The sequence below is a fragment of the Verticillium dahliae genome, genomic scaffold (assembly GCF_000150675.1).
Source record: "Verticillium dahliae VdLs.17 supercont1.22 genomic scaffold, whole genome shotgun sequence".
Taxonomy (NCBI): domain Eukaryota; kingdom Fungi; phylum Ascomycota; class Sordariomycetes; order Glomerellales; family Plectosphaerellaceae; genus Verticillium; species Verticillium dahliae.
The window spans coordinates 395892-423146 of record NW_009276918.1 but is presented as its reverse complement, the minus strand read 5'-3'; the positions used below and the strand labels follow the sequence as shown (position 1 = coordinate 423146).

General features: G+C 55.9%; 10 protein-coding genes across 10 annotated transcripts; 8 read left to right on the top strand and 2 right to left on the bottom strand.

The window, feature by feature from the left end:
* Window positions 1-599: 599 nt before the first annotated feature.
* VDAG_08798 (uncharacterized protein) lies at window positions 600-2715 on the top strand (the record flags this gene model as incomplete). The annotated part of the gene is made up of 5 exons (XM_009651115.1): window positions 600-1053; window positions 1192-1254; window positions 1650-1819; window positions 1898-2454; window positions 2613-2715. The coding sequence occupies 5 exons, from the start codon at window positions 600-602 to the stop codon at window positions 2713-2715; spliced, it is 1347 nt and encodes a 448-aa protein (XP_009649410.1).
* Window positions 2716-4593: 1878 nt separating this feature from the next.
* VDAG_08797 (30 kDa heat shock protein) lies at window positions 4594-5448 on the top strand (the record flags this gene model as incomplete). Its single annotated transcript, XM_009651114.1, has 1 exon — window positions 4594-5448. The coding sequence occupies exon 1, from the start codon at window positions 4750-4752 to the stop codon at window positions 5446-5448; it is 699 nt and encodes a 232-aa protein (XP_009649409.1). The 5' UTR covers window positions 4594-4749.
* A 543-nt stretch (window positions 5449-5991) lies between these two features.
* VDAG_08796 (DNA repair protein RAD51) lies at window positions 5992-7185 on the top strand (the record flags this gene model as incomplete). Its single annotated transcript, XM_009651113.1, has 3 exons — window positions 5992-6096; window positions 6156-6303; window positions 6374-7185. 3 exons carry the CDS (start codon window positions 5992-5994, stop codon window positions 7183-7185), a joined length of 1065 nt encoding a protein of 354 aa, XP_009649408.1.
* A 477-nt stretch (window positions 7186-7662) lies between these two features.
* VDAG_08795 (uncharacterized protein) lies at window positions 7663-11328 on the top strand (the record flags this gene model as incomplete). Its single annotated transcript, XM_009651112.1, has 2 exons — window positions 7663-8311; window positions 8375-11328. 2 exons carry the CDS (start codon window positions 7663-7665, stop codon window positions 11326-11328), a joined length of 3603 nt encoding a protein of 1200 aa, XP_009649407.1.
* A 334-nt stretch (window positions 11329-11662) lies between these two features.
* On the bottom strand, window positions 11663-12896 carry VDAG_08794 (vacuolar protein sorting-associated protein 26B-B; the record flags this gene model as incomplete). Its single annotated transcript, XM_009651111.1, has 4 exons — window positions 11663-11799; window positions 11859-12000; window positions 12088-12560; window positions 12680-12896. The coding sequence occupies 4 exons, from the start codon at window positions 12894-12896 to the stop codon at window positions 11663-11665; spliced, it is 969 nt and encodes a 322-aa protein (XP_009649406.1).
* Window positions 12897-13349: 453 nt separating this feature from the next.
* On the top strand, window positions 13350-14707 carry VDAG_08793 (60S ribosomal protein L9). The gene is made up of 4 exons (XM_009651110.1): window positions 13350-13495; window positions 13723-13770; window positions 13928-14361; window positions 14441-14707. The coding sequence occupies exons 1-4, from the start codon at window positions 13450-13452 to the stop codon at window positions 14492-14494; spliced, it is 582 nt and encodes a 193-aa protein (XP_009649405.1). The 5' UTR covers window positions 13350-13449; the 3' UTR covers window positions 14495-14707.
* Window positions 14708-15309: 602 nt separating this feature from the next.
* Window positions 15310-16635, bottom strand: VDAG_08792 (uncharacterized protein; the record flags this gene model as incomplete). Its single annotated transcript, XM_009651109.1, has 1 exon — window positions 15310-16635. The coding sequence occupies one exon, from the start codon at window positions 16633-16635 to the stop codon at window positions 15310-15312; it is 1326 nt and encodes a 441-aa protein (XP_009649404.1).
* A 2480-nt stretch (window positions 16636-19115) lies between these two features.
* Window positions 19116-20607, top strand: VDAG_08791 (vacuolar ATP synthase subunit H; the record flags this gene model as incomplete). Its single annotated transcript, XM_009651108.1, has 2 exons — window positions 19116-19942; window positions 19995-20607. 2 exons carry the CDS (start codon window positions 19116-19118, stop codon window positions 20605-20607), a joined length of 1440 nt encoding a protein of 479 aa, XP_009649403.1.
* Window positions 20608-21694: 1087 nt separating this feature from the next.
* Window positions 21695-23095, top strand: VDAG_08790 (aminomethyltransferase; the record flags this gene model as incomplete). The annotated part of the gene is made up of 1 exon (XM_009651107.1): window positions 21695-23095. The coding sequence occupies one exon, from the start codon at window positions 21695-21697 to the stop codon at window positions 23093-23095; it is 1401 nt and encodes a 466-aa protein (XP_009649402.1).
* Window positions 23096-24589: 1494 nt separating this feature from the next.
* Window positions 24590-27022, top strand: VDAG_08789 (endopolyphosphatase; the record flags this gene model as incomplete). The annotated part of the gene is made up of 1 exon (XM_009651106.1): window positions 24590-27022. One exon carries the CDS (start codon window positions 24590-24592, stop codon window positions 27020-27022), a length of 2433 nt encoding a protein of 810 aa, XP_009649401.1.
* Between the last annotated feature and the right edge of the window lie 233 nt (window positions 27023-27255).

Sequence of the window (27255 nt, the reverse complement as noted above, 5' to 3'; positions counted from 1 at the left end):
TTCAGATCTTCCAGAACGCCGCCCAGAGTTGCTGCCCTTCGCTTCCCCAAACGTGTGCAGTTGATCATACCAGCCTTATTGGTCCAAGTACCACCATTTCTCATCTGCCACAAATAGCACCAATCTCGCCGCGGTGCCCCCATATACATAGCTGTCCATCGTACCATCCCGACCCACGCACCTCCTTCCCCGGGCATTCTAGGCTCGCTGCCCCAACTTGGGTCGCTGCGACCTTTTGGGATATATACCATATCCCCTACTCGACTCGGTAGCAGTTTCGAGCACTTTGCAATCTTGAATTACTCGCGAGAGCAGTAATTTCGATACACATCACAAGTGTCCCGATCGGAATTTCCTACCCTAAACTCGAACCTCTAGGGGGCGTTCACGTACCAATGGGAGATATTCCACCCCCCTCAAGCTCAGAGGATCACTTGACGCAAGAACCTCAACAGCCTGTCCACAATGTAGGTTCATCCTTTACTCTTGTACATCCTGTTGTTGGCGAAGACACTCATGGTCAATTCCCCTAGCATTCGCAACACCAGCAGCAGCATCAGCACATGCAGGACCAGCATGCTTTCTCCTCCCAGTTCAACATGGCCCAACCATCTGGAAATGGCCGCTCCGGCGCTTACAACATGACCAACATGGCAAATGCCCTTCCTCAGCAACCCGGCAATTTTCGACCTGTGGGCTACCCTCCCGTACCTCAGCAGCAGCGATTCAACTCTTCTACGCCATCTACGGCTATGATGACTCCACCGATGAACAATCATTACGCACCTCAGCATGTGATGCCAATGCAGGGTCAGCATTTTTATATGCCGCAGCAAACGCACCATTTCTACGGCGGACCGCACTCGCCGATGCAGCAACAGACACGACCTAATCTGACTTTCTATCCGAACCACATGGCATTGAATCAGCAGCACAGTCAAATGACGCCTACCTATTATTACCCACAACACAACGCCAACTTTCATCAACATCATCAAGCCATATCCCAGCCCATACCGTCTGGACAATATTACGGCGGAGGTGGGGTGACAAGTGAGCACAGAACGTCGTCCCAGTCACCAAACGGAGATCATGCATCTGGTCCCCAATATGTCCATGGATCGAAAACAGGTGGTGAGTTTTTTCTGCTCCCCGAGAGTCTAAGGAATTGTACTGATTTGTCGAATGCAGAATCTGGCGGCGAAAATAAGGCTGGAATTGTCCGAGGTCCTCCTCGCAAGCCACGACAAAGTGGTAAGTTATTTTTTGTCAATCGTCTAAAAACACCATCTGACTATTACGAGGCCATGCTATTTGGATTGGTAACCTGCCACCCCAGACGGAGTTAATGAATCTTGTCCATCACGTTTGCAAAGAGGCACCAGGTCTCGAATCTCTCTTCCTTATCTCCAAGAGCAACTGCGCCTTTGCAAACTTCAAGGACGAGCAAACATGCGTAGCGGCGCAACAAAAACTTCATGATTCAAAATTCCAAACCGTCAGACTCGTGAGCCGTCTGCGCAAGAACACCGTTGAAGGCACGACCGGTTTGGCGGGCCCCACTGGGCCAGCAGCATCTGCCGAGCCTCCGACACCACACACACCTCTTTCGGAAACCATTGTAGATGGCACTGCAAAAGCAACGACAGCGGAACTTGACAGCAAGTCACCACAGGTCCATGATACGGAAATAATGGCGCAGAAGGACAAGTTTTTCATTCTGAAGAGCTTGACTGTTGAAGATTTGGATCTGAGTGTAAGAACTGGCATATGGGCAACACAGTCTCACAACGAAGATACGCTCAACAATGCATTCAAGGTAAGCTTTGGCGCGCGCGTTCTGCTGAGGTTTCATTCAACTACTCCGACAGAAATCTCACTAACAGGGGTTTGGCAGGCTGTTGACAATGTGTACCTTGTTTTCTCTGCCAACAAATCGGGAGAGTATTTTGGATATGCGAAGATGGTGTCGCCCATCAATGAAGACCCAGCCGCAGCCATTGAATTCGCCCCCAAGGCACAGTCAGCAAACGACTTGGACGCGCCCAAAGCGATTGCGACCGAAGCTACGGAACATGCCCCGAAGGGCAGAATAATCGATGATTCGGCTCGTGGCACCATATTCTGGGAAGCTGGTCGAGAAGATGGAGAAAGCGGGGACGAAGAAGAAGAAAGCGACGTCAGCAGTGGGAAAGGGTTTGATGAGGTTGAGGCCAGCAACAAGTCATGGGGGAAGCCTTTCCGACTAGAGTGGCTGTCAACGACAAGACTGCCATTCTATCGGACACGCGGACTGCGCAACCCTTGGAACTCGAATCGCGAAGTTAAGATTGCTAGAGACGGCACGGAACTTGAGCCCTCAGTTGGCCGCAAGCTGATTGGACTCTTCAATCGAGCGCAGAGCCCGATCCCCATGGCGGACGGAATGCGACCAGGGATGGCCATGATGGGCGGGTTCGTGCCCTCTATGCGGCCACCTCACTACCAATGATGAATGAACAGGAGTTGCGGACGATGTTTGGATTGGCCGCCACGGGAACGACTCTCTATGCTGGTCATAGCGCGTAAGAACACAAGGGGGCGAAGTGGAAGACGTTCTACCCATGACCTAGACTTTCAACGATCTCGCTCTTAATGGACAAGCATACGATCATTGTATACATTCTGGCAACTGCCACCTCGCTCGGTATTGGACAACAGCATCACGACGAGTAGATACATCACAGTGACACGTTGTGGCTAGAATACTTTATTGTACGGTCACGCACATGCGACCGGCCAACGCCTCCAGTCAACGGCGTCATTGAGTGGCAGAACCGGGCTCCTTCCGTTGAGGATGGAGTGAAGTTGGGGCTATTGTGGCACGCCCGAGTGGCTTTCTCCGTGTCGTGTGGCTGGAGCCCGTCTGTCAACCCACCATCCCTGACAATCTCTTGCCTGAAAGAAACCAACACTGGACAACGCCACAAACTACGAATGATCGCCGGGCCCTGAGCCGGGACTGAGGTGTGCCGAAGCCTCAACCTTGGCTCGGCGTACTGGCGCAAGGGGGCAAAATAGCAAGGAGAACTAGTACCATCCCTACAAACTGGCTGCCAAGGGTCCAAGAAGAAACGCCTATCTCGGACAGACCGGCGAGTCGCACTTGTGATAAACTGGGGGTGTTTTACTAAGAGGTCTGGCCGCGTGATGCGGTGGTTTGGTGTTCGGACATCCCGGATCGTGTATGCAACTGATAATCGTCTGCCTAGCCACCTTGTTGTATGCAGATCACATCTAGGCTGCTCTCAGACTTGGATGAGGCACATGAGGGGGGAAAAGTGTGGTGTGTGAAAGCCGGCAAGTTCGAGGCTGGGCCAAGGACTGGCTGGCCATGCGAGGCAGCCAGATTTGTTTGGGCAACACATCTTACGCGGTACTCAAACGCCGAGCCAATTGACCGTTGGGTGATGAACTTTTCACATCACCGATCACCTACCTATGTAGAATCAATTCGCTGAAACGGAGGATTCGGGGCAGAGCAGTGTCCATCATGACGTCATATTTCTGCCAAACATCGTTGTCCACTGAACTTATTAAGCATTGCCATGGGAAAGTGTGGGGATGAGGGGTGGCAGCAAGCGGTTTGCAAAAAAAATGGCCCCAATAAATTCCTCACCATTATAATAACCTACGAAATGGCCGAACAACCCCATCACCAGACGCCTACGAAATCCAGGATCCTAGGGGCTATTGAATATATGGAACGGTATAAGATTCCCTATTTCAAAAGACGCCTTTTTGCGTTAAACGGAGTTCCAGTTCGTACTGGAAATCGGATCCTTAAGGAACACCGCGACCGACGCCTCTATAACGACCCCCAGAGACTAGAGACCCGTAGCCGCCCAAGATCCCTTACGCCTAGGGACTTAGAGCTTATAGAGCAGTTAATCTAGAAGGCTAGATTTGAGGCCGGTACCCTCAGTTAATAGACCCTAGCCTACGAGGCTGGCGTCCATATTGCCTGCCACTGGCAGACTATCTGGGTAGTAATAGTGAGGAATTTAATTGGGGCCATTTTTTTTGCAAACCGCTTGGGCAGATACCACAAGGATGACTGACGGTTACCAGCTGGCAATCACAACAAGTACGGTGCACCATACATACCAAAACTGCAAGAACCCAACATCAGGTTGGCATTGAATTGAATGGAATATGAATTTACTTTCGAACCACTTGCGTGCTCTTGAAATTCGTCGTCAAATAAGAAAATGCTTCCTAAGTCGATTGTAGACTCACATCAACGTCAGCAATTCAGCTGAGCCCTTGGAGAGGAGGTTGGTCAGGAAGATTCACTCTGATTCCACATCATTCCACCACCGTCCATTTGATTCCAGAGGGTTCGTGATAGCTTCATCAGACACCACAAGACTTCTGGAGTATATTCTCGAATGATCAGTCATTGTCCGTGGCATACGTAAACTTTCGCTCGGTTTCTTGTCATCAACTTTCATGAAGTTTCCAGATGCTACAGGAAAGTCCGCAGTTGCCTGGCGACGAAGAATAAAAAGACCTCCTTCGACCCTCGACAGAACGTTTTCCTTTTTCCTCATCAGCACACGGAACAACAGTCTACAGTTTACAAAAGCCTACAAAAGCAAGCAAGCAATCGACTCCAAACACCCCACCATTCTTCAGTCTACTCGCAACCTAAAGTTCATCACGCCTTCAAACCACTATCTCAAGACACCACACACACAGACTATCAAAATGGCCTTCTTCCCTCGCAACTTTTACAACTCGAACTCTGGCTCTGAGACCAGCTTCACCCCCCTCTTCCGCCTTCTCGATGACTTTGACACATACTCGCGCCAGGGTCAGAGTCAGCAGCGCGGCACCATCGCCTTCCAGCCCAAGTTTGACGTCCGCGAGGTCGATGACGCCTATGAACTCCACGGCGAGCTGGCCGGCCTGAACAAGAAGGATGTTTCCATCGAGTTCACGGACCCTCACACTCTCCACATTCGCGGCCGCGTCCAGCGCTCCTACACTGCCGGCACTCCTCCCAAGGGCCTTCTTGAAGATGCCTCCGCGAGCGGTGCCTTGACCGAGGGCAGCGACAAGCATGAGCAGCCCGCCTCCGGACGCTCCTCGCCAAAGTTCCACAAGCCCACGGTCGAGGACGAGACGGACGGTGCTGACTCAACTGCCGCACCCACCCCAGCCTCAACTGTCGCCGAGGTCAGCAAGCCCGCCGCCGAGGAGGCCTCAACCCCCAAGGCCCGCGGCCCCCGCGACACCGCCAAGTACTGGGTCACCGAGCGCAGCATCGGCGAGTTCAGTCGCACCTTCAACTTCCCCGGCCAGATCCTCCAGGATGCCGTCACCGCCAGTCTCAATGATGGCATTCTCACCATCCGCGTACCCAAGGCGCCTAAGCATGAGGCCCGCCGCATCAACATCAACTAAGCGGCTTTCTAGTCACGATTTCACACTTCCTTCCGGTACCAGCATCATTAGCAACTTTGAAATCTGGAAGAGAACTGAATGGATGGAGTAAATCATTGCCTGGCGTTGCGGTTACACATGATGGATTTTGGGGGTGGGATATTCCCAGTTCCATCTCCTTTGGTTCATGGAGGCGTCTGGTTTTTTTTTACGTAGCTTAGCAAGTAATATGAGCCGATCATTCACTGAAACAACTCATCCTTTTCTCGTGTCTCGAATGTGATTATCACGAGCTCATCCGCAAACCGTGAACGTAACTTGACCCCTGAGATAAGAGGTTCCATTAATCAGCAGGCTAGAGTGGCAAAGTATGAGCAAAGGCACGTGACTTGGCGTCGTCTGCCTGATCTAGACCCCACCCCTCAAACGCGTCGGGTATCTTCGCTCACGTCAACACCCCGCGCGGCAATTATTCTGTCCCTCACACCTCTTTGAAGTGCTGTTCGCATCCTAACTGCACTCTCTTGAAGGGCTGGTGTCACGAGCCCAGGTACCAAACCCAGGATGACGCAGGTTGACGACTACAACGAGAACAACAATGGTGAGGGCGAGATGGATGACGGCGGCATGACTGGCCCCGGGGCCCCCACGCCACTGTCAGCTCTGGAGGTATGAGACGTGTTATATTGCGAAGCAGCCTGCAGTTCTGATGAAAGCGAAAAATGTAGGGCGTCGCAGGATTGACGAAGCGAGACATCCAACTGATTGTCGACGGAGGCTTCAACACCATTGAATCCGTCGCTTACACCCCTCAACGCACTCTTGAGCAAATCAAGGGCATCTCGGAACAGAAGGCCGCCAAGATCCTCGCCGAAGGTAAGCCGCGTCGTTCTTCTCGTTCTCACTGCATGAAGTGCATGTCTAATGAGACGAATTGATGAAACAGCCTCCAAGCTCGTGCCCATGGGCTTTACCACAGCAACCGAGATGCACCAACGCCGCAGTGAGCTCATCTCGATCAGTACGGGATCGAAGCAGCTTGACACGTTGCTTGCCGGGGGTATCGAAACCGGCTCCATCACTGAGCTTTTCGGCGAGTTCCGCACGGGAAAGAGTCAAATCTGCCACACACTGGCCGTCACATGCCAGCTGCCCTTCGACATGGGAGGTGGTGAAGGCAAATGCCTTTACATTGACACAGAGGGCACCTTCCGCCCTGTGAGGCTGTTGGCCGTCGCAAATCGCTTTGGTCTCTCCGGCGAGGAGGTCCTGGACAATGTCGCCTATGCGCGCGCCTACAACTCTGACCACCAGCTTCAGCTTCTTCAGCAGGCGTCTGCGATGATGTGCGAAACGAGGTTCTCGCTCCTCATCGTGGACAGCGCGACCGCGTTATATCGTACAGACTTTGTCGGCCGTGGAGAGCTGTCGTCGCGGCAAACGCACCTGGCCAAGTTCTTGCGTACTTTGCAGAGACTTGCGGATGAATTCGGCATTGCCGTCGTCATCACGAACCAAGTTGTGGCGCAGGTGGACGGCGGCCCGAGTGCCATGTTCAACCCTGATCCCAAGAAACCTATCGGAGGCAATATCATTGCTCACGCCAGCACAACGAGGATCAGTTTGAAAAAGGGAAGAGGCGAAACCCGTATCGCCAAGATCTACGACAGCCCATGCCTTCCTGAGAGTGATTGCTTGTTTGCCATCAACGAAGACGGCATTGGTGATCCCAGCCCCAAGGATCTCGAGAAGGATTAATGAGGGGTCCAATAATGTTCATGAGTTAGCGATGAGGTCTCAACGACTTGGGTGATGGAGAAGGCCGGCGTTTTGGGCTTGTAGAATTACTTAGCATGGCATGGCATGACGAGATCGGACGATTCAATGTTTTTCACGGGGCGATGTATCAGAACTTGCTTGATGGAAGAAACCTGACCGATGATCCCTTCACTCCCTGCAAGAGCGAGGCCCGAACAGATGTGCCTCTTCATTGCAATCACGACGATTCGTGTGCCTGGGCTGCGTCGCCAATACAGTGCGAATACCACAATTAATTCGACGCAAACTGTTGTCAAGCTCGTTACTGAACCGGGACTAGTGCGTCGCGCTTTCTGCAGGCTCGGTGCTCAACCTTGAACTTTCAACACCAACGCGCAGTGCAGCTGGATCCATTCGTTGCATGCGCCCGCTCCTGCCCACGCAACACCACTGTCCCTCATCTTCGACTAGAGGTCGATGACCGGCGGAGGCAGGATGGACACCCAAAACACCCAGTACCTTTACAAGGAGATTCGCCTAAACCTCGAGCCCTCGTCTTCAACCTCCGTTGTCAACATCAAAGTGCCTCCGCCCTCTGGTACCAGCCGAAAGCTTCCAAACACCGACAAGTCGGGCACCGACGACGAAAATATATTCCGATCAAAGAACCTAGCGAGCGCATCATCCATATTTCACCGCAAATACCACGCGACCCCTAGCAGCTTTCTGTGGAGGGTGCTGGAGGATGGGACGGTGCTGAGCATACGAGCAACGGATGTCGCCAAGAACGAGAAGGATGCCGATGCACCATTGATCCTCAACTTCCGCTTTGCAGCAGCAATTCAGCCCTCCTGCATTGCGTTTGCCGATCCCAGAGAACATGATGCGCTGTGCATGTTCGTTCTCGACGACGCGAACGTCCTCTATTCCTTCACCCTTCGACCCGACTATTTCAGAAAGCGATCCGCCATCGAGGCTGGGCCTGCTGAGGCCTGCAGAGTCTACGTCCCTTCTGTCTTCAGCTTCAAGCACCCCCATCGAATGATTGCGGCGACCGCCGACCAGGTTGTTGTTGCGCTTCATGACGGAGGCCTCGTGAGGCTTGACCGGAACAAGGCCAACAACTGTAAGATTTGTCCCTCCAGCTTCTCAGCTGCCTTGCCTACACCACGATGCTAATGTTCCGCAGCTGTTGGACATCCGTGGAAAGAGACGATCTACAACTCACAAAGCTGGACGCAAGGCCTGCGCAGCTTGATTCCCTTCCAAGGAAAGTCCCCGATATGGCATGGCAAGATCAACATGGATTTAAGCGCTGCTACATCGCTTCAAGTCACCGACCTGGGTATTGAGGGCGCCTCGTTCCTCTTCACAGTCTGTCTCGACCACCGAATGCGAATCTGGAACCTTTACACCGGCCAGATACTATTCACAGGAGATATTCTCAATGCCGAACGGAATCCACAGGAGGTGGGCAAATGGACTGTGGACCCAACGCAGTTTAACCTTCTGCAAATTGTTGGCCACAGTGTTGGCGTCAGGACCTGTGCAACCTACTCTCCCATCGGACAAGGAGAGTTCAAGCTCTGGACTGTAAGAGCACATGATGCCGAGACCATCTACGTCGAGGATAGCTTCCCCGATGTTCATCTCGTGCCTTCCGCGCCATCCCTGTCCGATGTTTGGACTCTCGCAGACTTTAACATGCTTGGAGACTCTGACGGCGGCATCCAGCTCTGGGCCTTGTGGAAAAACAACATGACCTATCGGGTCCAAGGGCTGGATCTCGATCAGGATCACGTTGACGAATGCTGGCAAAATAACTGGACCTCAGTCTTCATCGACACCACCAGCGAGCCTGCGCCAGCGTCTGGACCATGTGACCCGACAGACGTGACCGACAAGTGGCTCAACCTGATTCTGTCGCCTGGCAAATTTACTCGCAACACACTCGAGACCGCACTCTCCATCTACGAGAGAGGACTCGGCGCGGCGAAAGAAGGAGGTTCTCGGTCCCAGAGGGGCTTGGCCGAGTCAGTTTGCTCAGTCATAGCCTCGACAGCAGCCCTTGACAGGAAGTCGTCTGGAGGCATGGACTATGAGCAGTTCCGGGCAAGCAGTGAAATCCAGTGGCGGAGATTCCACAGACTTCTACTCGAGCTCGACAAGCAGCGCGGAGAGGCTGTCTCGCTTTCCGTCGACCCTCGCAGCGGTCTTGCGTGGGTTGTTTGCGCCGACAGCCTCTCTGCTATCAGGGAGTGCAGCAGCCTGGAGCGACTGTGCCACAACTTTTCGCGACCTGACGAGGGCTCCGAAGACGTTGCGAAGCTCATCTCAACCGGTCTTGGTTTCCTGGACGCCTTCCCGGACAGCATGGTGCAGGTGTGCACCGCTGCGCTGCGCCCCGAGGTCTTCGAAGAGACAACCCGAACGGATTACGAACGCCTGCAGCACGTGTGGGACACGACAGGCTTCTGGCGAAGCGTAAGTGAGGATGACTGCTCGCAAGTCATTGATAGCTTTGGTCAGCAGTTTGCCTTGGTCACAGAGAGCCTGTACACCGAGGTCTTTGACCTGCTCTCAACTGGCAACGACACCAGGCACCACAACGCTCAGCACCCTCTCACCGACTTTGGCAGGGGGCTCGTTGTCAAAGCAGTCCAGGAAACTGTCGAATTGCAATGGAGGATCTGCCTGAGTCAGTTGTTGCTCCTCGTCCACATGGAGTTTGACTGGGAACGGGAAGAAGATATGCTTTCGAAGAGGCTCGACGTCGGGTCGGTTTTCCGACAGTATCTCAGTTCTCTTCGGCGACTAGAACTCATCCGCTGGCTGGCCACGACAGAGGTCACAGTCCCCCTGCAAGTCAAATCGGAGCGCTCAGGATCGTTCTCCGGAGGTTCCCCTACTGTTTCTCGGAAGAAAGAGGAGGACAGCAAGGTGATCACGGCACTCGAAGGAAACGTCGGCCACCTTCTAGGCTTCCCAGGTGTCACTGACGAGCCTCTCGCAGGCAGCATCACAGCACTTGTTGCCAGTCTATGCGCTGCAGATAGCGATATCGAAGTGTCACCAAGCCTGATTCAGTGCTCTCTCATCAGAAGAGAGAGGGCAGATCTTGCGGATGGGCTCAGCCCGTTCTGTGACCAGACACCGTTTGCTATATATGTGCAAGGACGCGTTGCACTTGGTCTGAAAGACTACGACTCGGCTGCCTTGAGCTTCCGGCGAGCGACCGTAGGCATGAGTGAGATAAACCCTGCATCAAGTCTCTCCGTGCAGTTGACTAACCACTCGCTAGGCGTGCGAGACGAATCCCTAGACCGACACAGCAGTGGCCTCCTGGACGACGCCGAGTGGAATCTACTTCACAAGGGTCCTGCGAAGTACTACTGCCACATCGTGTCTCTGTTTGACAGGGTCAAGGCATACTCGTTTGTACTAGAATTCGCCGGCTTAGCCTTGCAATTTGCCCGCTCTAGCGAGGACTCTGAGACTGTCCAGCGAGAAATGCTGAACCGACAGTTCGTTGCAGCCACGACGACCTCCCGTTTCGATGTTGCCCACTCAAGCCTCCTCGCCATGGAGGACAAGGCGATGCGACACAATAGCTTGTCACGGCTTGTCGAAAAAATGTGCACGAGCCACTACAACGAAGAACTCACGTCGCTGCCCTTCCCCGGCCTTCATGACCAGATCGACGAGATTCTGGCCTCAAAATGCAAGACGACGATGGAGGTCACCGCCGGCGTCCCTTATCATCAGATTCTCTACTCTTGGAGGATCAGCCACAATGACTACCGCGGCGCGGCGTCGGTCCTGATGGACCGCATCCAGAAACTCAAGCATGCAGGCGAGGGCGACAAATACCAAGGAGAGGATGTCCTGGATACGCCGGTCACCAAGCAATACCTGCTGCTCATCAACGCTCTCAGCTGCGTCGACGCCAAGCAGGCGTGGATCTTCTCGGAGGAGCTGCCGCCGCAGAACAGCCGGGACACGAGCGGCTTCCAGGCGAAGCGCAAGGTCGTGACATTGGCAGACTTGCGCAAGCAATACCAGGACGAACTCGACAGGATCGCGGCCATTCAAAACAACCAGTTCGGGTTCGAGGCGGGCGACGAGGTAATGGATATTCTGTAAGGGACGGAACACCCAGCAGAAGGGCGCGGGACACAGAGGGCGTGGGCCTTGTACAAGTAGGCAGAGGGCAGGTGAAAACGTTTCCAGGTGGAGAGATAGATACCTCACGAACTGCATGAAATGGGAACGCGCGCGGTTTGGTTGTAAAATTATCGTTTTGCCCCCCCTGTGTCCGTGAGACGGGGTTCTAGAGCACAGTCATAATTGCCAACGCCGTGCCCTATGCTGAGAAAATTATCAATGATAACCATTATGTACATTTGTCCTCCCCTTCACTAAGCTTCTCCCTGTCCAGCTCCGCTCAGGCGTCTCTTGCAGAAGCGGCCGTGGTCGGTCATGCCGGCGGTCCTGGCATGATCTTGCTGCTGTTGTCCGGAGCCGAAGCTGTGATCTGCGACTGCGCGGGCGCGATAGCGTCAGGCGCTTGGCGGTACAGGATAATCTCGGACTGCTTGAAGTATCGTCGCGCGTCTGAAAACAAGTTAGTACGGGCGGAAAGCAGACTATGATATCATGTGATGCAGGCCTACCCTCATCGATCAACACTAGACTGAGGTAATATCTTGTTGAGAACTTCTTGTTGACGTCTCGGAAGGTAGGCGTCAGGTCGAAGCCGCCGAGGAACAAACGGATTGGGATGGTCTCTCCTCTGGATGGTGAGCCGTCCATGATCTAGTTGCCCAAGCATGTCAGTCAGGCCTCACACCCCACCCATCGCGTCTCATATCTTGGAAGCGCAGGTCTCAGAACCAGACTCACCTCGAAGCGAACCAGCGTCTCGCTCTCATTATATTGGTTGGGCGCAGCGCCCGTCGTCTCCCTTCTGATGATGGACAGCTCCATGTGCTTGATCTTCAGCCTGACGAGAAGGAAGTATATCCTCCCAACAATCACGTCCTTGAGATGGTACTTGCTCTTTGAGTACTCAAACTCAATGTGCAGGCAGTCTTCGATGCCGACGTCCATCTTGATGGAAGAGTTCATCTCGGGAGGGATGCGGTAGCTGTAGACCCAAATGTCCTTCTCTCGAATGACATCGGCCATGCGGCGCGAGACGGTCACGCGTGTGAAGTAGCGCAGCTTGACATTGATGCCGTTGTACGACTCGTACTGCTTCTCAACATTCTTGAAGTTGAAGTCGAAGGTCTGCGGGTGCTGCAGCTCGCCGGGGGCGGCGAGCTCCTGGACGAGCGAGAGGAATTCGTAGTGATTGCCGCGGTCGAAGAACATCTCTAAGAAAGGGGTACGACAGATCCTGTCAGTGTGTGCATCCCCGTATGCCAGCTTGGGCAGCAAGCTGTGCTCTCTGGCTCTCTAGCGCATGGGGCCCGCGGGGAGGGGGGCCGCTCACCTATGGTTCCGATGAATTGGACCTTGATGCCCGTGTGTTCCAATCGCTTGCCATCCTTTGGCCTGATCGTGACGGCGCCCTTGACAGACTCCCCGTCCATGTACAACGGGGCCTTCTCGCGGCGGTTCTTGTCGAGCTTCACATCGACCATGGAGCGGTCGTCGGCATCCTCGAGCACAATGTCGATGTCGACGGGGGTTGCGAAGAAGTAGGCCATGTTGACGGTGCCCAATTGCAGCGTACCGCGGACTGGAGAGGGTTCGTCGTGGTGATGCTGAGGATGTGATGTTGGAGTGGGTTGGTGTTCGTTTGGGGGGGGGGGTGACGGAGCGAGCGGGAGGCTGACGTATCGGATGCCAGGCTGCACTATTGCACTATCACGGTCGCAGGTACCGCCCCATGGTCGTCGGTCGTAAACCTGGCGGGAGCTGCGACCGAGCTGGGACGAGAGCTCTTGGTTTGCGCTAGCGTCTCATTGGCTCTTCTTGTTCACAGATCTCACGTGATCGCAACCATGTGGCTGTGTGGCTGAGGGGTCTTCGAATGACCCCCGCCGCCCGTGCGCTCAAGGTCTCGAAGGGCACGGGCCAGCTGTGGTGAAAAAAGTTCCTCACGTGCAACAAGCCCTAGACCTTTTTTCCCACCCACCGACGAAAGCCAGGACGAGATACCAGCAGCTCCAGTGTCCCGAGTTGAAAGTAGCCAGCCTCACGACAACCTCGAACCGCCGACGACATTTCGCCCAACAATCTTCCCCCACCACCGTCAAGATGAAGTACATTCACTCTGTCGAGTCCGTCGAGATCCCTGAGGGAGGTATGTGACGACACCAAATACCTCTTTTTCTTTGAAAAGAAGGAAGAAGATTCCGGCACGACCGTCATGGAAAGAACCGACAACCTGTCGATCGAATACTTGGAAGAAGAAGACTTCTCGACTTTTTTCTCGGAAAGGTCGATACGGGAATACGTTCAGACTGTGGATGAGCTCGCAAGGAGCAGAAGTGGCAGGCTGAATGCATGCTGACTTGGATTCTCCAACAGTCAAGGTTCACATCAAGTCTCGCAATGTCACCGTCGAGGGCCCCCGTGGTAAGTAACATTTTTTTCATATCTGTCCCTATGTATCTCCACTCATCACCGGCGACCGAACCGTCCCTTCTCTGTTGCCAATGCAATCTTGCGACGGCCGACGATTCAAAAACTGGCTCATGGCGGCAAAGGCTAACTCGTCGCCTCCTCCCTCCAGGCAAGCTCGTGAAGGACCTCAGCCACCTGGCTGTCAACTTCTCCCAGCCCAAGAAGGACCTCATCAACATTGAGATCCACCACGGCTCCAGGAAGAACGTCGCCACCCTCCGCACCGTCCGCTCCCTGATCAACAACCTGATCATCGGTGTCACCAAGGGCTTCAAGTACAAGATGCGTTACGTCTACGCCCATTTCCCCATCAACGTCAACCTCGACAAGAACTCCGAGACTGGCCTGTGGGAGGTTGAGATCCGCAACTTCATCGGCGAGAAGATTGTCCGCAAGGTCGTCATGCACGAGGGTGTCGATGTTGAGATCTCCAAGGCCCAGAAGGACGAGCTTGTCCTCCTCGGCAACAGCCTCGAGAACGTCTCCCAGAGCGCCGCCGACATCCAGCAGATCTGCAGGGTGCGCAACAAGGATATCCGAAAGGTGAGCTCCCCCCCTCCTTCCTGCATCTTACGCAATGCGTCTCCAATGCCGAGTCAACAAAAAAACTAACATGCAATAGTTCCTTGACGGTCTCTACGTCTCCGAGAAGGGCCACGTTGTCGAGGCCGAGTAAAGGGTCGGCGCGGTGTCTCTCGGGTTTCTTTGCATTCTGGGTCTTGATACAGGAGTGGCTGGGTTTTTTTCTTCGCATGGCACATTTGTAGCAAAGGGGCTACAGGCGTATACCAAAAAGCAAGACACGACCATCCTCTGGGCGAATTCACATCTCAGCGACCCAGATTGCCACACTCCTGTCTAGGATGAATGAAATGCCATGTGAAGCAGCGATTTAAAAAGTGACGATAATGAATGCCTGTTTTCTGCTCTGATTCTACATTGAGAGGAACGTGAAGTACTCCGCAGCTAGTCAACAAGTGTGACAGGCTCTTATTTGAATTTCTTCCCGGGACAACAATCACCCTCTTAGCGCTAGTGATGAAAGAAAGGAAAATAATCAGACTCGGCAGAATACGCCAGATCGCTTCCACCAACGGCAGAATCAAGGTCACACATGACAAAACACTTCATATCGCATAGTCGTTGGGCATTAAAGGGCAAATATCGCCCTCGTCGTCTATTCGCAAATGAACATCCGCCGTCATACAAGAATTGCTATGCAAAAGGGGGGAAGCACTTGAGCTATGCCAAGCTACTTCTCTCTCGCCTCAGACTGCCTTCCTTTCTCAAATCGTTCTTTCATCTTGCGATGCTTCATTTCACATATCCATCTCATTCGTACTCTTGATACTCTTTCCCTCTCATGCCTCATGCTGATGTCCCCCTGAACGCCGCTTCGTAAAAGAAAATCGAAATACCAAACTATGTACTGTCCGCCGTCAAGAGGCAGACGTTCTCATCAGACATCGTCGAAGGATGTCTTCCGCCCATCTACCGCCGTGAGTAGCGCGATTCAGCGCGCGGTTCAGTCCGCCTCGTGCGGTTCGTCCGGCCGGCAGAGCTGCCACCTAGGTACGACGTCAGGTCTGACTGGTCATCGTCATACGACGCGACCCAGACGGCGCCGCCGCAGGGGGCATCCGAGAGGACGCCCTCCGCGAGCCGGCGGGCCGGCATGGGTGCGCGCGACCGCGAAGACTCACTGTCCGTGTACGAGTAGTACGAGTCCGTGTAGCGCGAGCGCGCCTTGCGCGCGGGCTTCTTATCCTTTCGCAGGTTGAGTAGCGCCAACAGGGTGGCGGCGCCGGCACCGAGGCCGAGCCACTTCGCACCGCTCGAGCGGTCCTTCTCGGGGTCGCGGCGGGCAGAGGCCGAGGCGGGGCGACCTCCAAACCATCCGGTGTGGCGGTCACGGCGGGAGTGCGTAGAGGGCATCCGGCTGCCTCCTCGGTAGTGCTCCTCGTATACTTCGGTGCGCTCACGGCGACGGTCGTCCTTCTTCTTCTTGCCACCGCAGAGGAGGGCCCAGAGGCCACGGGCAATGCAGCAGAAGCAGAGAAGGATGAGGAGGGCGATACCAGCAAGGGTGCCGATGACGATGCCTGCAATGGCGCCAGCAGAGAGACCGCCGCCGCCAGTGCCGCCATCTTCACCATTGTCGCCCTCGTTAGGGAAGGCGGTGCCGGTGCCGACAACGCCGGTCGAGGTAGCGGAGCCTGCCGAGTTGGTGAAGGTGGTGCTTGTCACACGGTAGGGAGCGGAGTAGCGGGTCGTGATGGTCTGGCCGTTGCCGTCGGTAACTGTGGTTGTGATGATGCCGCCGCCAAATCCAGGTCGCTGCTCGCACTGGCTCTTTTCTTCGCTCGCGCACTGCTGCCACGCCGCGCAGCAAATGCTGCCGCATGACGTCTCGCCCTCAGCTTGGGGCACGCAGACACCGGAGCCGCCGACACCCCCACCGTGTTCAACAGTAGGGGCGGCAGGGAAAGGGGTCGTGACCGTGCTCGTGAAGGTTTTGGTCTCAGTCCACGTGGTTGTGTAGATGCCGTAGTTGCCACCAGCGCCGCCGGAGCAACCTGCAATGTTTGCACTGGTAAAGCACACTTCGCCAGAACCACAGCAATATTGCCCGTCACTGCCGCAACGCTGGACGCAGTCGCGAGGCATGATGAAGCGGAAGCCGGCATCGTAGTTGTTGTTGTTGGTGTTCTGCAGCGGATAAGGATGAGCAGCCACTCGTGACGGTGCCGACAAGAAGGCGAGGGTGGCAAGCAGCATGGCGGGTGGTGCCGCCAGGGCGGCCTGTGTGCACCGCATGATGGAGGGTAGGAGCTTAGAGATGGACGATCAAGACCATGGAATGCGGGTGGTGGGCCAAACTCGCGTGGGTGTGGGCGTCTGCGTGGGCTTTTTGACAAGTGAGACTGATTGCCGACGGGAAGGCTGGAATGTGGATGTTGGTCCTGTCCTCTTTTGACTTTTGGCGTTTGGCAATGCAACGACCTTGAAGCTTGTTGGCAGTTGTGGTAGTTGGTCGATGCTGTGGGTGGCCGCAGTGCGATGTCAGTGATGTTTGTGTCGCCAGAAGCTTGGCTTGGCTTTCGGGGATGGGACAGGATCTTGGTGAGAGAAGCTAAAGTGAAGGAGGAAAAGTCTTGGAGTGAATGAGTTTAAGAGAATTGAGTGCAGGTGCAGGCAGAAGGGGTGGTAAATGGGTTGTGTTGATTCCCAGCCTCCTCGTTTGGTGGTTTCGAACGCCAGCCTCTCGCTTTTCTGGTGATGGGCGGCGGACGGAAAGCCGGGGGGCTCACTCACCACACGTTTTCAGGTACGAGATGTTCTGCCGCAACTAGACAGGGATCTGGGATCTAAGAACTGGGAGCTGGGCTCTGGAAGGGATTTCAAAATCAGCGGATGAAGATCCTGTTCCTGGATTTGCCGGGGGCACTCAGATTTTTGCAGTTGGGGTTTGTTCTTGCCTTGAGAAGAGCAGTAGCTTGGGGAGGTCCCTTCCTCCGATGAGTGACGAGTGACGAGTGACAAGCAATAGACAGGCGAGTCGCACGAGTACGGGTGCGGGGGAGGAGCAACGGGGTGCTGACGCGAAGCGATGCGCTGGCGACCACTTAAGAGCTTGCAGGCTTGGCTCTTCCAGGGGGTCCGGTGGTTCACTGGGCGACTATCGCGCCGACCACGCTTCATCTGGCCCTTATCACTGCCCAAAGCTCCCAGAACCACTCAACCGGTTCCAATTGTTGCTACAGCTACCTTAAATACCTAGGTAGGTAGGTAAGGTACCTTAGGTATAAAGGTAGAGTCCTAAGTAAATAGGCAGGGAGCGTGACTCCCGTCTTGTCCCGTAAGTCGAGGGTCCCTCGAGACTACCTAGCTACCTAGTCGCCGCCATCCCGAGCACTTCTGCCACTGTGACGGAAACCCCTCACGAACCAAAGGCATCGCATGATGGGAGGGACCAGCTGCACCTCGAGGCTCTTATCGACCAGTCACCATGTCCGTCGGGCACCAGGCCCAGTTTCTGATGGCTGACGTCGATGCAGCTAAGGTTTCTCGGTCCTCGTAAACGCAAGACAGCACGGGTCGGTAGAGTGTTCCGTGGCCGGTGCTGCTGCCCTGCTTGCTGCCCTGCAGGAGAAGGTCTCGGCGAATGCCACAGAAGCAAAGACGGCGGCGTCGATCACCGACCGCCTACATGGCTGGCCCACTGACTAAGCTGTTGTGCTGCAGGCTTCTGCCACGGGCTGACTTGAAGCTCGTCCTAGTTAAGGTACCTACATGACGACAGCGTCAGAGGCGGTGCAAAGTTGGCCTCTGCATTCCGAGTCTTACCATTGTGTGGCCCAAATTCGCAGATCGTGCGGCAACAACCTTTGTTTGTGTTATCCGGGGATGCTGGTTAGACTACCATTCCCAACTGGCCAGCTCCTTGTGTTAGCACAGGCAAGACTGTGCTATAGACCGTGTCGCATGACTTTATTTTCCCTGTTGTGGCGAGCAATGAATATGGGCTGTGCCATGGGTTTGTCGGGGGTACTCATGATTGTCCCTACAGTCTAAGGTATGTGTGATATTTTCTTCAGAAGCGAGCTTTGTGGGTCAAGGCGTCCCAGTACGGCCAGAATTGGAATATTGAAAGGGGGCGGGGGGACTACAACGGACAGTTCTGAAGCGCTGGTGTATTTGGGAGCAAAGCACGGGAGCGAATGATGACCCCAAAGCAAATAGTCAAAGTTGAAGCGTACGCCGCGAGGTTCGATATGAGCCCCTTCGAGATCATCGTGACGAAGCCTTGAGCCTTCACTGTCTATCACGAAAACGGGCTGCAGTTTCCAAGATCGAGTTTTCTCGGAGTTGATTGTGCCTTGATTCGTGACTTTATGGATTCTTGACACCATCAAGCTTCATCTTGCTACTACTAATTATCCTTTTGCCATCCTGAGATCGCTCGAGACCACACTGCGAACAGGTGTCGAATGGGCCCGTGCACCACAAGCTAGTGTGGCTGATGGACAGCCACAATCCAAGCTTCTGAGGCGCATGGGTCGACCTGCCTTGATTGCCCGCCTTGCTGCTAGTGCTAGTGCTGGTGCTGCGTGCTACACTGCAGCTCTAACCGTCGACGTCAACCTCCCCCCATCCAATTTGGGCCTCATCACGACACCTACCCACCGGCGTCTCCAACGCGGCCCGACCTCGAACGTCAATTGACTCAGCTCCGCCCTGTTCAGCTCCTACACCGTGAACCAGGGTCGCACCCTCGACCCTCTTCCACCGCCGCCATGTCCCTCGACCCGCCCACCTACCTGGCCTCGCTTCAGAACAACATTCGCCAGAGGCCCATCCCCTGGGATGGCGCTGTTAGGGCCGGCACCATCACCGAGGATCATCTCGCCCGAATTCGCGCTGCTGACAAGGCGAAGAAGTCCGAGGCCCGCAAGGAGGTTGTCGAGGCCGATCTCGATGGCTATCGCTTGCTCTTTGTCGGCGAGCAGGGCAAGCCCAGCGCCATCGAAAAAGCTGGCAAGAACGCCAACGTCATCCACTACGTCCTCGTCCTGCTGAGCGACCTCCTCCAGAGTGTGCCCTCTCTCTCCAAGACTCTCCTCAAATCCGGCGACCCCTACAAGAGCTTCCTTCCTCTGCTCGCCAACTCAAACAACACGGAGGACCCGATACCTCTGCTGACGGCCACGGCCCTCACCAAACTCATCGCCTCCTCCCGCGACGAGTCGGCCGCCACCCACCGTGCTCTGCCTCTCCTGTTCACCTATCTGTCCGGTCTCTCAAAGAGCTCTGATGCTGGGCTCCAAGACATCGCCGTCCAAGAGTACTCAGCGCTCCTCTATTCGCGCAGCTCGAGGCAACAGTTCTGGGACCAGCGCAGCGAAACCGTCCAGCCCCTGATCGACCTTCTGAGGAGTGCTGCCGGTATTGGCAGCAACGGCAGCTCTTCTGCCAGTCTCTGGAGCGGCAACGCTCCCGCTCGCGACCTTGGATTTGCCGGCTCTCTGGGTGGCGGCGTAGGTTTGCAGTTGCTATACCACGTACTTCTCGTCATGTGGCAGCTGAGTTTTGAGGCCGAAGATATTGGCGATGAGCTGAGCGAGTAAGCAACCATCTTTCATAAGCATGAGGTAACACAACTGACTGGAGAGCAGCGAGTACGACATTGTTCTGCTCTACACGCACCTCCTCCGCCTGTCGCCCAAGGAGAAGACAACGCGCCTCATCGTGTCGACCCTCCATAATCTGCTCGAGTCGAACCAGAAGACGCTCCTTCCGACCGCCGTCCTCGCGCGCCTGCCTGCGCTTCTCACGAATGTCAGCGGTAGACACATGACGGACCCGGACCTGCTTGAGGACCTCGCTAGCCTCAAGGAGCTTCTCGAGGAGTACGCCAAGACCAAGACCAACTTTGACGAGTACGTGGCGGAGGTACAGTCGGGCCACCTGCGCTGGTCGCCGCCGCACCGCAGCCAGGTCTTCTGGGCCGAGAACGCGCGTAAGATTCTCGACCACGACAAGGGCGACATCCCGCGGAGGCTCGCCGAGATTATGAAGACGCCTTGGGACAGTGATAAGCAGGTGCTCGCCATTGCGTGCAACGACGTTGGTGCGCTCGTGCGCGAGGTGCCTGAGAGGCGGTACCAGCTTGAGAAGCTTGGGCTCAAGACGCGCGTCATGGAGCTCATGGGCGAGGCAGACGAGAGCGTGCGATGGGAGAGCCTGCGCGCTTTGGGCGGCTGGCTGAAGTACAGCTTTGACGGCTGAGCGGCGGATCTCCTGGATGGGCATGAGGGCAGACGTTTTGTGACGCGCTGGAGGTGGAGACTGTTGTAGGATTGTGAATTCGAGCATTCTTTGACGTAGGCTTAGACAAGTAGCCTATAGAGCAGTGTACTGAATCTGTCTTGAAGCTGTATACGTGGAACCGCCTCTATTGCCCACCATATGGCGCCGGCAGGACTGCACTGGCACTGCTGGGACGGGTTGCCTAGCCACAGTCCCCGTGCCTTCCCAAGAACATCACCTGCCTCAGGCCCAGCCCTTCATAAGCCTCGCAGGCTGCTATTTCTCCAACAAGGGTCGCTACAGCGTGACGCATGGTGTAGCGGCCCTAGAGGTCACCCTAAGCAAATACCCATATCACATGCCTCTAACTGTGAGGGCGCGCAGGCCAGAAGGCGCGTAGAGGGATCACCGGTTCGAGACGGGCTGCCGGCGAAGGAGAAATCCTTTTTGTCATTTGTTCGTCGGCAGTCTCAATAATTAGGAATTGAAGAAACCATTGGAGCTTCTCCGAAAAGGCTATCTTCAAGTGCATTTATTTAGAAAGGCTGCAAACTGACTCTGCTCAGAGCCTAGCCCTCCAAGGACCTTGATATGAGCAGTGCTTTATGCTTCTTCTCGAGCACTAGCTTCTGGATGACGTCAACCCGACTGAGCTTGACGGTACACAAATTGAAGCAACCTTGAGCTATGGTTGTCGGTACGTAATATGTGACAACGACAATTGAAGCCGATTGACTCGCGTAGTCTGGAGCTGGAGCCGTTGAGGAGCAAGCTGCCAGCCCCCCAGCAAACCAGAGGCCATGTATGAGCTCCGAGGTCGCCCTTTCCCGGGTCAGTGACTCGACCGACCGCGGCTTCCATCGGACCCGCAGATAAAGGCCCGCCAACCACCTGGATCCTTCCTGCATCGACCCGACTTCACATGGCAAGTGACTGAGGCTCGCCGTTGCCTCTATCTTGCCCATATCTTGCCCACAACTCTCCACCTCTCAATTGCCAACCTCCATCACTTGCTGTTCATACCTACGCCAATAGACACCTCAATTGACCCCTTCGAGCCGTCAGAATGTGTCGTATCAGGCTGCTCGCTGCAGCCCGTGCGGCCCGCCCGCTGCTCCTCGCCTCAGCTCCCCGCACTGCAGCCCCCATGGCCATGGCCGCTCGCCCGCGCTTCTACACAGGTCCCGCGCCGCCCTCGCCCGAGGCCCGCCAGGAATGGCGCGCCCAGCTCGCCGCCTCGGCCAAGCAGGACAAGACACCACTATACGACTTTCACGTCGCCCACGGCGGCAAGATGGTCCTCTTTGGCGGCCACCACATGCCCGTCCAGTACGCCGACCTGTCCCTCGCCCAGTCTCACCACTTCACCCGCGCGCACGCCAGTCTCTTCGACGTCAGCCACATGGTCCAGCACCGCTTCACTGGTCCCCAGGCTGCCGCCTTCCTCGAGAAGGTAACGCCTTCGGGCGTGCGTGACATGGAGATTGGCACGAGTAAGCTGAGCACCTTCCTGTGGCCCGGCACGGGTGGCATCGTCGACGACACGATGATCACGCGCACCGAGGAGGAGGAGTTTCGCGTCGTCTCCAACGCAGGCACGCGCGAAAAGGTCTTTGAGTACCTGACCGAGCACACGGCCGCCCTGCAGAAGCCCGAAGGCGGCGAGTTCTGGTGGGAGGTGCTCCAGGGCCTCGGCCTCGTGGCGCTGCAGGGCCCTCAGAGCGCCGAGGTTCTGCAGAAGGTCATTGACCCGGCCGAGGGCGTCGACCTGTCGGCAGTGTACTTTGGCCAGACGGTGTGGGCTCGCCTGCGCGCGCAGAATGAGAGCGGCGAGTGGATCGTGCTTCCTGGCAAGGCCATGATCAGCCGCGGTGGGTACACGGGCGAGGACGGCTTCGAGGTCAGCTTCGAGTCGCCCGGAAACGAGGCGACGCGCCTCGCTGAGACGCTGCTCTCGACGGCCGGGCCCGAGACGCTGCGTCTTGCTGGCCTCGGCGCACGCGACAGCCTGCGTCTGGAGGCAGGCATGTGCCTGTACGGTCACGACATTGACGACACGACGACGCCGGTGGAGGCGGCGCTCTCGTGGATCATCCCCAAGGAGCGGCGGCGCGCGGACGCGGGCTTCCACGGCGCCGAGGCGATCGCGCCGCAGCTCGTGGTCAAGAGCAAGGGCGGGCAGGGCGTCGACAGGCGCCGCGTGGGCTTCGTCGTGGCCGGTGCGCCAGCCCGCGAGGGCGCCGAGATCTTCACCAAGGAGGGCGAGAAGGTGGGTGTCGTGACGAGCGGGTCGCCGAGCCCGACGCTGGGCAAGAACATTGCCATGGGTTACGTGCGTGACGGCCTGCACAAGGCGGGCACCGAGCTCGACGTTGTCGTGCGCGGCAAGAAGAGGGGCCTGACGGTGACCAAGATGCCGTTCGTCGCGGCCAAGTACTTCAAGGGCCCCATGCCTGCACCGGCATGAGGCGTCTGATGGCCATTGTTTTCTTGTTTGCGAATTGGCGCCAGCCAAAGGGTGTACGAGGAGCGAGCTTTCAACAAGGTTTCCCTTGGGTACGGTGTTTTGTTTTGTTCTGTTCTGTTTTCGGGTTCGCTGGTGGACAGATGTATCCATGGTAGCAAACATGAAGAATTTCAACAGGGGCGCAACGTGCCAGAGAGTATCCGATTCAAGAACATGCACATCATGGGTTGCGGGTTGCACTTCGATGACAGCACGACAACGACAACGACTGGCGAAAGGTATATATGTCGGCGCAATTTTACCATGGGAAGTCATCACGGAAAACAATCTATGACAACCCTCAAACGAACGCTTCATTCATCTGGCAACTCAACCCTCCAACAGCGCGACATGAAGGATGCAGCGCCGTTTAGGTGGAGGGGAACCGTTGCAGGCCCCTTCCGAAGAAGGGGTGGAATGAAGAAAGAAGGAGGGAAAACCGTGCCAAACAGGCAAGTCGTGCAATTCTTTTTATTGTTGCTGATTCTTCGAGGAGGGGCCTGGTCACGTAAGCAGCCTGAGGCGCCGGGGCTTTGCCAGGTGGTGGCTGCTGGCTCCCTCGCACCTATGTACCTACCTAGATACCAGTCAGGCCAGGTACATGTATCACGCAACAGAGGACAAACAAGCAGGCCACACGATGCGTTGTATTGACCATGTTGGTCACCATGCAGATAGATACACCTTCTGATCATCATCCTTCTGAGCCCCTCATGAGTCGTAACGCAGATATACCGACGTCCAGCAGCAGCTCGCACTCTGCACGTGGGTGGCATGCCAGCCCAGGATTGGTTCGCGCCAAGACAACGTCGACAGACCCCGTGGATCGAGCCAGCGCTCACTCCAGCGGTCTCGTGCGACGTTTGTGGTCGTCCCCGTCGCTGGAAGTCATGCAGATGCGGCAGCATACCCTGATGGTCATTGACTCGAGAGCCGTCGTTGCTTCGGATGGTGATTCGAAAGACTGGGCGCGCTGAGCGTCCCCGGAGTTGTTGGCCCGATTTAAAATAGCTGGTGGCTTTCGAACGGCCAAGCCCAACGTACCTACGTACACAGCGGTGACGTGGGTCCTTCCTTGCCCTTCCTCCTTACCTTCAGGCAAGTCCAGACGAGCATTCCTTCCATTCCAGGAGCTGGCACATCATCCATCACCGCCAGCCTCATTCGAAGCCGTTGTCTTCCTAGTTACTTCAACATCATCTCCGTCTGGCCCGAGTTTTATCCAAAAAGGTTTGTGCGTCGTGCCATCGATCGTACGTGCGACATGCAAAAGCGAAGTATCCCATTTGACACACGCTGACGCCGCGAACCCTGGATTGGTGACGCCCACCTACCACCGCCGCTGCCGCCCCCCTTCCACAGGTGCAGCGCCTCCCCACCATTACGACGATTACAGCGTACCAGACGTACAGCGTACCTCGAACTGGCGGATACAGGCTGCGAACATCCCCCGCCATGGTCCTCCACCCGCGACCGCGGCCGCGTCTGCGGTACCTCGCGCTGCTCGCGCTTCCACTGCTGCACCATGGCGTCGCCGTCACCGCCTCGCCCCTCGACGTCGACGCACAGCAGAAGATTCTCGGCGCACCAGATGGCGGCACCCAGGACTCGGGCGCGACAACCCCCCACATTCAAGACGAGTCGTCTGCGCCGTCACCGGCTTCCAAGCCCCGAAAGCTTCGCGGCAAGTTTCTGCACATCACCGATCTTCACCCCGACGACTTTTACAAGGCCCATACGTCGACCGGCGAGGGCTATGCCTGCCACCGTTCCAAGGGCCCGGCCGGCTACTACGGCGCCGAGACGTCGGATTGCGACTCGCCCTTTACTCTCGTCAATGCCACGCTCGAATGGATACGAGAAAACGTCGTCGACGACATTGACTTTGTGATCTGGACCGGCGACACGGCTCGACACGACTCAGACGAGAAGATACCTCGAAACCAACGTCAGGTCCTCGGCACCAACCGCCGCGTCGCTGACCTCTTCTACGAGACCTTCTCCGCCCCTCACAATGGACAGCGCCTTGCCGTGCCCATTGTGCCGAATCTGGGCAACAACGACATCCTGCCGCACAACATCTTGGTTCCTGGCCCCACGCGATGGCTGCAATACTACACCGATATATGGCGGCACTTCATCCCGGAGGAGCAACGTCACACCTTTGACCTCGGCGGGTGGTTTAACGTCGAAGTTATCCCGAACCGTCTGGCCGTCTTTAGCCTCAACACGCTCTACCTCTTTGATCGAAATGCTGCCGTCGACGGCTGCACCACTCCCTCTGAGCCTGGCTTTATGCAGATGGAGTGGCTGCGCATCCAGTTACAAGTCATGCGCGAGCGCGGCATGAAAGTCATCCTCATGGGTCACGTCCCTCCCGCTCGCACCAACAGCAAGCAGAACTGGGACGAGACGTGCTGGCAAAAGTACAACCTGTGGTTGCGTCAGTACCGCGACGTCATCACCGCCACCCTCTGGGGCCATATGAACATCAACCACTTTATTCTGCAGGACACAAGGGACATTAACTTCGCCTCCATCAACGGCAAGCCTGATACCGGCACGATACGCGAGGCGCAAGATCTCCGCATGCGGGAGAACTTTGAGGACGACTTCTCTGTGGCCTCGGCGTCTGACTATCTTCGCGAGCTGCGCCGCGGCTGGGCCAAGATTCCCATCGCTGGCGTCAAGTCCCTGATGGAAGACGACCTGGAAGATGCCGTGGAGGACGATGACATGTCTCACGACAGCGCCGAAGACTCGGTCGATGCGGCGAAGAAGGGTAAAGGCAAGAAGGGTAAGGGCCACAAGGGCAAAGGCCATAAGGATATTGGCGGCAAGTTCGCCGAACGTTACCACCTGTCCCTGATCAGCCCGAGTATTGTGCCAAACTACTTCCCCACGCTCCGCATCTACGAGTACAACATTGAGGGGCTCGAGAACACCGCTGTCTGGACCGATTCGTTCAGTCAGCAGAAGTGGGATAAGCACGTATCACCTTTGGCGGCTGCGCAAGACGATGAGGTTGAAGGGCCCACGGCGACAATGGCTGACACGACCGACGATGAGGATCATGATGAGGAAGACGACTCGGATGACGATGGCGTCGACTTTGAGGCATCAAAAGGGGGAAAGCACAAGAAGAAGGAGGGCAAAAAAGGCAAAAAGGGCAAAAAGGGCAAAAAGGGAAAGAAGGGAAAGAAGCCCAAAGACCCGAACCTGGTCATGCCCGAACCCCCAGCCAAGCACGCGCCGCCGGGCCCAGCCTACTCACCCCAGCCCCTGACGCTGTTGGGCTACACGCAGTACTTTGCCAACCTGACGTATCTTAACAACGACATGACCCACGACGGCAACGGGGGGAACCACGACGAAGGCGGCGCGTCTGCAGAGCGCTGGAAGGACGGCATCCACAGGGGCAAGGATCCCAAGACGAAGAAGCCGAAACCCAACCCGTTCAAGTTTGAGGTCGAGTACAGCACGTTTACGGACAAGATCTACAGGCTCAAAGACATGACGGTGCGAAGCTACGTCAAGCTTGCGTTCCGAATCGGGCAGCAGAAGGTCAAGGGCAAGACGGCCGAGGCGCTCGAGGGCCAGGATGGCGAGCCCGAAGACTTTGAAGACGAAGATGAAGACGAAGATGAAGACGAAGACGACCTTGATCTGGTGGACGAAGACGACGAAGAGGATGAAGGCGAAGAAATGGCGGAAGAGGACGAAGACTCGGCGCTCAGTGCTGACGAAGACGACATGGAGATAGAGGGTAAGGGCAACAAGAAGAAGAAGAAGAAGAGGAAGAACAAGAAGAAGAACAAGGCGTGGATGCATTTTCTGAGTCACGCCTTTGTCGACACGGTACCGAGGAAGCAGCTGAAGAAGCTGTAGCGTGGCTCGCATTGCTTGATTTTGCACGAGCTGCACCTGCATTTGCTTTCGAGCCGGCATTGCGTTGCGTCTTGTTTTGTTGTACTTTAGATACCTGGGCATTGGGGATCAACGGAGTTTTGCGTCTGGAACACGCCTGGCGCCTCGAATGATTTAGGAATACGGACAGGGTGGCGTGTGCCATGATCTGAATGGAAGACTGTGTTTCTTGATGGATAGACAGCGAGCGTCAT

Coding starts and splice junctions, on each gene's coding strand:
- VDAG_08793 (XM_009651110.1), top strand. CDS start 13,450: ATGAAGTACATTCACTCTGTCGAGTCCGTCGAGATCCCTGAGGGAG. Junction 13,496..13,722: donor CGTCGAGATCCCTGAGGGAG/GTATGTGACGAC, acceptor ATTCTCCAACAG/TCAAGGTTCACATCAAGTCT. Junction 13,771..13,927: donor CACCGTCGAGGGCCCCCGTG/GTAAGTAACATT, acceptor TCCTCCCTCCAG/GCAAGCTCGTGAAGGACCTC.